The 8,691-nt window shown below is 37.6% G+C and overlaps 1 protein-coding gene across 1 annotated transcript; it reads right to left on the reverse strand.

Moving 5' to 3' along the window:
* Nucleotides 1-623: 623 nt before the first annotated feature.
* On the reverse strand, nt 624-7,991 carry LOC136261354 (calumenin-like). The gene is made up of 9 exons (XM_066055345.1): nt 7,768-7,991; nt 7,448-7,571; nt 7,314-7,400; nt 6,479-6,582; nt 6,240-6,430; nt 5,582-5,642; nt 3,725-3,843; nt 1,712-1,801; nt 624-989 (listed from the first exon to the last, which is right to left on the reverse strand). Exons 1-9 carry the CDS (start codon nt 7,871-7,873, stop codon nt 885-887), a joined length of 987 nt encoding a protein of 328 aa, XP_065911417.1. The 5' UTR covers nt 7,874-7,991; the 3' UTR covers nt 624-884.
* Nucleotides 7,992-8,691: the final 700 nt, after the last annotated feature.

Consider the following 8,691-nt stretch of genomic DNA (forward strand, 5'->3'; position numbering starts at 1 on the left):
TATACTGCTGCAGCATGTAATTTTAATAAGATGAGTTATAACTGTGTTGATCTAACCATATTATACACACAAAATCACTAAGAGGGTAGTGCGCAAGGGATGGCCCTTTCTTCTATGAGAAGGGTGGGCGCTGCGCATGCCAAGCTAGATATATGGGTATGGAAGTTGCAAGCATTAGTTTTATCAAGTATATGGTATACATGCATGATTCCAGCAGTGCAACTTTGGTCACTAAATCTGTACAATAGATAGCTGAATGAATGATACGATTCAAGCATCATGACAACCCACATTAATTATTTGTACAATCTGCCAACAGGAGTACAATATTTAAAGTTAAAGACACCACAAATCATTGACGAGCACCCTTATTTCTTGTGACATTTGCAAGCTGTTTAGATGACTGCATTGCTTTGTATTTATTTATTAAGGCTTTACAGCACAAGTGCTGAAGATCTGTAGGACACCTGGTCCTACAGCCTGTTTAAAGTTGTTACAGAAAGTACGTTTGAAAAAGTGGAGAAAAGAGAAAAAATCCCTATAGCTGCATGCTTCTGACTCTATGTGTAGTACATTGTTTTGTAAGACATGTTTAGTCTCACATTTTATAGCTTGCTGACCACTTAGAACTCTCACACATATATAACTACCAAACTAAACATGTAACATAATAATCTGTTGAGATTGTAAAGTCAAGTGGAATACATGTTAATTACAACAAGGCCTAAATAATGTGTAATTTGTGCGCACTCATTTAGTCAGAGTACAATAGCCACCGAACACAAAAGCACTTATATGACTAAATGTTTTATTGCAGCAAATAACAACACTAAATTAGCCTATAATCAGTCCAACAGCAGATCACATGACCAAGAAGGGGTTGTTTAGAACTCATCATGTTTGTTCATGTATTGTCCATAGTTGGTTGCTTGACTGCCAACAAATACTTCATAATTTTCTATCATCTCCTCCTTGCTTAATTGTTTATCCTGAAAAATTTAACAACAATTATAAACCACCAGTTCTATGTCTATAATAATTAGTACAAAGCTGTTACATCATCACAAGGTGACTATCATTTGTGACCGGCTGAGCAAAAACCACACTTGTTTGCACAATTCTGTTTTTGAGATAAGTCATTGAACACATTGAGTAAAAACGTGTGCTACATAAATAATTTTACGTACGTTTTAATCACTTGAGTAAACAGTTAAGGAAGACACAAATTGAAATATCTAATATACCAATAGATTTGCTTCTTCATGGAGAGTAACACTATTTTTGTTTCGTTTCTGTAACATGAACCAAACATGAGTTACATGTGTTTATTTACATTGCAGTAAAGCATAAATTTATAGTCACTGTTTCTAAACTCCTTGTTTGATAGCATGAGTATATTTAGGCCAAAAACTATAAATGCTCCAGTTCATGGTGAATAGAATGACACAAGTCCAATTCCATAGTCCATTGCACTTGAGACTTATGATTGATTAAACGAGTGCCTGAAAGTTTTTTCCATGTAGGCACTGTACAAATCGATCGATTTGCTCTTCTTGTTGTCTATAACTCAAAAAGTGCTACCAGATAAAGCTGAAACTTTAACAGCCCAGTGGTTTTTCCCTGTAGACAACAAAAAATTCATAAGATGAATTTCAAGGAAAATTCAAACAAATCGGGTTTTCACTCAGCGGGTCACATTTGTAATACACACCTGATTACTGTCAGCCTCATATATCAGATGAGCTGCCTCAGCTTCTATAGGATCATAATCTTGTGGAATAATCCACTTGCCTAACTCCTCCTGTAATAAGACAACATGTATTGTATACTACATCACATAATATGTAGGTACATTTCTAAGAAGGAGCCCACTTGAAATGTAAAATCAGTCACCACTATGATACAACACTAAAACATTTGCACAGTGCAGAGACAATTATCCAAACTGATCGTATAACTGAAAGTACATAATCATAGCATTGTTCAAGTACTCTAACAGAGCATAATACTTGTTGATAAAATACTCTAATAGAACAATCATTTTAATGTTTGGATTATCAAACATTCTGGTAATTAACTCTCTACTGTGTATTGTTGAGTCTTACAAATGATGCAGATGGTTATATGCACATATCTACTTAAATGCTCCCTAGAGTTTTATAACACAACACACTGTGTGGCCAAGGAAACCAACTTTCCACATTGCACAAGAACAATGATTTTTATACAATAAAGTTTAGTGTTCCTTTCTATGAATAAAATAACTTTTACACTGAACCATATGTGGAGAGATCACATGCACAAAATGTAAATACATTTATTTGCAAGGCCAGTTTAGTTTACTTCCTTAAATACTTCATAGTCAGGGCCGGAGGAGGGAAAATTGGGTTGGTCAGGCCATTGACTATAATGTTGAAATTGCTACTGTATACATGCCAATGAGAGAGGAGCTGTTGCACAGTGTGCGAAGCACACTCTTCGAAGTGCGAAGCACGAGCATTCTAGGGGGGTCTGGGGGCATGCCCCCACAGGAAATTTTTGAAAATTAGACACTCAGATATGCAATTTTAGTGATATTTCACTGCTAGTTAGCTATATAAATATGCTCAGGTCTATCTGTTGTTCTTCAGACTTTCTATACTATGTATAATTGTAGACCTGACATAGCTACAGCAGGGGACACAGCATGAAGCTTGCTGTATGGTTCATTCAGTTATAGCTAGCAATTAGAAGTTCAAGGGGGGTCTGGGGGTGCAACCCCCAGGAGCTGCAGAATTTTTGCAATTTAAAGGTTTGAAAATGCCTTAAAATTTAAAATTGATGCTAAATTTTAAAGTAAAACTAGCTAGCAAATTGCAACTTTCCCCCCAAATTTCACAGGGAACCCATGCAGCATGGCCCCTTTAGCTAGGATATAATTACTATACAGTGAATTTACACAGCTACAATAAAATGCTACACAGCTGTATACTACTACTGGTTTGTATGAAGTGAATGGATCATCACGTAAATATACTGGTGGACAGTCACGAGACCAATCAGCATTCGAAAATGGCGCGATGTGGGTGAGACTGAGAGTTTGCTCGGTATCTCGACAGGACGAGTGGGTAGTTGAAGAGGAGTGATTTCTGCTCAACATCTCATCCAGATGGCCACCATGTAATGTATGAGTGTGCAGCTTCTTGCCGAGGAATGAGTCATCTGGTTTGTCACTGCCAGCCCTTCGCCCAGTAAAGGAAGCCAAGAGAGACAAGCCAAGGAATGCTAATGATTATTTTATGAAGATTGAATTGTGATATAAGTGTGTTGGTTTAGAATCAAGGAAGATACCTGCCTTACACGTGATAAATGCCAACTGTCAGCACACGTGATACTGTACGTAGAACCCACAATCATTTCTGTACAAAACGATACGAATGCAATGCTGTACTGTAAGGTAATTGGAGGTACTATACGTGTAGTTCTGTGCTTTAGTTAGGCTGAGAAACTAGGTAACTACTCGTGTCATGCATTTTCAATAACATCTGTAAAATGTACGTAGCTACATGTAGATGTGATCGTCCAAAGATTGCATGAGAGTAATGTAGCTAGTTCGAGCTGGTCAGCTAGTTGGTTCAACTCCAGATTATTGGTCCGGCTCAGGCCTGACCAACCGGACCGTCTCCTCCGGCCTTGATAGTAATTATAGCAGTATATCACTTTCTTTATTCATGTATGTATATACCTTGTTCAACTTTCCATCCTTGTCCTTGTCTCTGTAATCCCTGAACTGATCCTTCTCAGACTGTACATATGATGGCTCCTCAGGGTTCTTCTTCCTCTCTGACTCTGGCCACACATTATCTTTACAACAAAATAATAATATTATATCATAACATACTGTTAAATAACATGAGCCATTAATATGTATGGTTATGTAGATACAAGGGTTCACACTATAATAGAAATTTTAAGTTCAAAGTATAAAAGTAGAAAGCAGTGAAGCAGGGAGGTTGTCAATACCTGCAGATATACTAATGGACATTTACTTCCTAATTCGGTCATGGCTTATAGACTGAAATAGGCATTAAATGTCCATTGGCATACATGTAACTGCAGGTATAGGCAACCTGCCTTGTTTCACTACTTTTTGCTATTTCTTTGTTTTATATTCTTTGATCCCTAATCCAACTTAAAATTTCTAATTTTCCTTCACTTGGTTTTTAAGTAACCATGCATACCACATCAAAAGAATAGCACCAATGCCATACATGACAGGTGTCTGCAATCACTACGGAAAATATGGGCAATAAACAAAATAGCTACTACCACAGCCACAATGAAGCCATATCATGCTATCGTGAATCAACACCTTGAATTGTTAGCAAAAAGGACTGGGACACAAAGGAGGACAAAAGTAAGCTCATGATGAATGTATTTATTGTATGTACTGCAGTTGGAAAAAAGGCACGTCTCGGAATGCAGCAATGTCTAACTTAAACCCACAGCCTTACACATTGTCAAGTTATGTCAATCAGTTAGTAAAACAAATCAGTTAAATACGTAGCATTTTTAAAAATTCCATAGAAGTTAGTCAGTTAGTTAGTCAGTCAGTCAGTAAGTTAGTAGAAAATTCAGTTAAATAGGCATTTTTGGGGTTAATCTGAAGGCTTGGTTATGCTAACCAATACCACCAAGCTGGAAAACTGAGGCTGTTTTTCAGATTTTGAAGAGCAAGAAACCCAAAACACCATGATCCCCTGTACTGTATGATACAGTATATGTACATACACTGTATACACTTCAATAAAAGTATTGACTGAACCTGAGACAGTTTTCCCAGCTACATGCACTATCTGTACAACAATAATAATGCCATGTGCACATTATCAAGGATAACATGCTTCACCACCAATGATTACACTATCAATCCCATTGCCATCAGAAAGAGTAATCTAATCACCTAACACAACGCCATGTACAATTTCAACTTTGCAACACCTTCTTAGTGTGGTTAATAATGCAGTGCAAGTCTTCGTGCCCACAGGGTCCCAGTTACTGGATTATAGTATAGTATGAGAGTTGCATAATCACAGAAAACATCTCGTCTTGAAAAGAAGACTATTTTTTAGTTGTTCAAATTTTTGCAATACTGGGGACAGTTATAAGCTAGACACACTATGGTGGTCATGTGTTTCTTTACACATGTGTATTGGAAGTGATGATGGAAAACTGTGGACTTGGTGTGAATCATATTAAAGTAAATACCGTAATTTGCTTTATTTTCATGCAAAAATTTTTCATGATAAATTTTCGTTGTAAAAATATTGTTGTATGATTTATGAGAATGACTGTTCTATTAGAGTAGTTTGATCTTTTACAAAAAAAAATTTGTGCAAGAATTTTCGCACAAGTTTTTGCATACGAAAATTATTTTACAATGAAAAAAAAGCAAATTACAGTACTTTAGAACAATGTTACACTTTTCTACTCTCAGTTAGTTTGGTAGAGATATATCCAGCTTTTTAGGTTCATCATAGTATGCTCCACTGAAAGACCCGACGGTTAGAGGGTTGATAAAATTGCACATCATTGAACTCACCAATATATTCCTCCACTGTAATATATCCATCTTGGTCCTTATCCATGTCCTCCATTGTCTCCTATGCCAGAAAGTAATGTTCAACATGTGTACTTGACACAAGAAACTATCATTGTAAATTGTTTCTTTACACAGACACTGAACATCTTTATCACCATAAACCAAACATTATGACCTAAGCCAGAGACTACATAAAATTTGTGCATTAATGTACTTTACTGGGCTGATAAAGTTGCTGACTTGATCATGCAGTGACCAAATTATTGTGTGCTACAAAGGAATTAAAAATCTGGGTCAGACAGAGATATTTTCAAGTATGGGATTGCATTTACACCCTGTACTTGACCCAAACAATTTGAGTGACCCAATTTTCTGACCTTGCAAGGAGAGCAAAATAAGCACCCATCATATCTGATAGTGGACTTCAAATTTAGTAAAGAAACCCATCATATCAGATAACGGCCATTTAGTAAAGAAATAATATTCTGTTAACAATGTAAAGCCATCCTAAACAGTTTAGCTGCAGCACCACATATACATCACCCTTGTGGAATGATAATTAATTACCTATGCATTATGACACTATTCTCTATGGTGGGGCATCTATCAGTAAACACAGGGTCCACAGAAGGCAAGATTACTGCTAATTGTTACTCACTTCAATTACAATGTCCTTCATGTATGGCACATTCTCAGGACGGATGTAGACACCATACTCATCTTTTGTGTGTTTCCCATCTTTGTCCTGGTCAGCTGCCTTAAAGCGTCGCTCGTCACGGTCCTTTGCACCTTGAAAAGTGAGCTGACGGTTCGTATCAAATATATCATTCCAATGGTAGCGATCTTTACCTAAAAGTATTCATTCTAAAACTTTATAGCGGCTATTCCTATCTGTACCTATCATTCCATATCTCCTGTCATTGAATTCCTCCCATGTAATGTAGCCATCACCATCCTGATCAAAAGTGGACCACTGTTTCTCAACCTCTTCAGCAACATGTCTATGTACAATGGGAGAGATACTAACCCTTCTATTCTTTGGTGTACATGCACTCAAACCATACACCAACACACATAGATGAATATACATTATCATACAGTATGGTATTATTACTAACTGTATATCACAGATCATGGAGGTCCTTCGAGGCACCTTGGCAGTATTGGTAATGTATAATCAAGCAAAAACGCCTTCACTGTGACCCAGAAATGTTTCCAATAGGTTGCTACAAATTTATTCAGTGGAATTTTCTACCGACTGAATAACTTACTAACAGACATGTGTAACTCAATAATTAACTTGATCACAGATAAGCCTATGGGATTGACTTTCTTGCTATAGACACCAACAGGTGCTTATTGGCATCCCACAAAACATACAATACACACATCATGGACTTGCCTTTGTCCTCCTGTGTCCCATTTCTTTTTGCTGACAGTTCCTCATAGAGATTATGTGCTAACTATTAAATTTAAAATGGGTATTTTCTATACTGGCTGGATTGATTGCAGAGGAGCTACTTGTACTGTCCTTAGTTTGTAACACTGTGCAATGAGCCGAACACAGATACTTTACCGTTCAGTAATTGATAATATAAATGTATGTCTGGCTTCATTCTTTCTCATAAGGCATTATGCTTGAGTTTAAGTGGAAGGTCACCTACACTTAGTGGACATCATTCAAATCCTTAATTCAATCATGCTACTCCTTCTATTTGTATACATAACAAACCTTCTAGCAATGTGTGTAATCCACACCATCAGCTCTTGTTTGCTGATAATGCCATCTTTGTTGGTATCAACCTTATCTGCAATCACCCTAACAAAGACAACGATTTAAGATGGTATTTATTTTACACAACTAACCCAAGTCTTCTTTTGGACTCTGCTGGTGTTAGTTTGGTAAACTCGTGTGCCTGTTCTTCACCAAGAAAAGCTTCATGATCATATTGAGGATTGTGTTCTCGTTCAGGACTATAATGTTGTTGATCTGTATAAATACATACACAATTCCTCACATGTAGTTACATCAGCTAATAATCTACTAGTCCACGAAAATCAACTTGTTTGCTACAGATGCCAATAATAATATAGTGCCATTAGAAACGATTAGAACACAGACAACACCACATAACAGAAGCCTCATAAACATGCATACACTCAGCTGATAAAAGTGATCGGCTCACTTGACAAGTCTGGTTGTTTCTGCTCCATGTCTTTTGACGATGTGTGTTGGTCCGTGGGCACAGCCAGACAATATCCCAGCAACACTGCGGCTAGTACGAGTCTCATTGTCGTATGTATCTTCACGGATCCAGATAATACCACTGTGATTGAAGCTCCTGTAGTGAAACTTTATGCGCATTTAAACAGAACAAAGCTTCTTTGTTTGGCAATGATTGGCACAAACGTGATCGGCTCCGATTGGATAGAATATAAATTACGTCACTGTGCGTGACGCACGCGCGTACTGTTATGTAATTTGTACATTCAGACAAGAAGTGAGGTCAAGTTGTACAAGACAGGTCACACCTTTTTTTTCTGTTCACCTAGCTAGCCTCTTATTATCAATTCAGGGGACTAATGTACAGAGAGAAAACCATCATTAGTAATGCACCTATCAATGTATTGCCCCCCCCCCCCCCTCCCCTAGGGCGTAAGTGGGGCTTTACAGGGGGAATTGACACGAAACTGCTGCCCCACTATGGGGCATTTGACGATCGTTCAGTAAGCACCCAAATATTTTTTTGTTGTAACTTCCTTCGCTATGTCAAATCCCGCGTTGCAACTGGGGCCAATGGTGGGGATTTGACACGATAAGTTTGCCCTACTATGGGGCATTTGACATTCGGCTGTGTCAAATCCCCACTATAGCCCCATATATACCCGAGGGGGGGCAGTGGGGCAATACATTGATAGGTGCATAATAAAGATGATAGCTACATACAAAAAAACAATACATTATTAGTCCTCGGCCTCGTGCGACCACAGTCAGATCAAGCAAAATGAGATCTTGTGGGCACGGCAAGGAGTGTGTACATGTAAAAAAAAAAAGACTAACAACAACAGCAACAACAATAATTACAAGACAAAATTAAGTTAAGTGCTCG

The sequence above is a fragment of the Dysidea avara genome, chromosome 7, assembly GCF_963678975.1.
Source record: "Dysidea avara chromosome 7, odDysAvar1.4, whole genome shotgun sequence".
Lineage (NCBI taxonomy): Eukaryota > Metazoa > Porifera > Demospongiae > Dictyoceratida > Dysideidae > Dysidea > Dysidea avara.

What these genes read in the sequence shown, in the direction of transcription:
- LOC136261354 (XM_066055345.1), bottom strand. Translation starts at nt 7,873, where the DNA reads ATGAGACTCGTACTAGCCGCAGTGTTGCTGGGATATTGTCTGGCTGTG. An exon ending in TACAGTGGAGGAATATATTG is followed by an intron (nt 3,844 to 5,581) that starts GTGAGTTCAATG and finishes TTTGTTGTAAAG; the next exon opens with ATAATGTGTGGCCAGAGTCA. An exon ending in AGGATGGAAAGTTGAACAAG is followed by an intron (nt 1,802 to 3,724) that starts GTATATACATAC and finishes GTCTTATTACAG; the next exon opens with GAGGAGTTAGGCAAGTGGAT.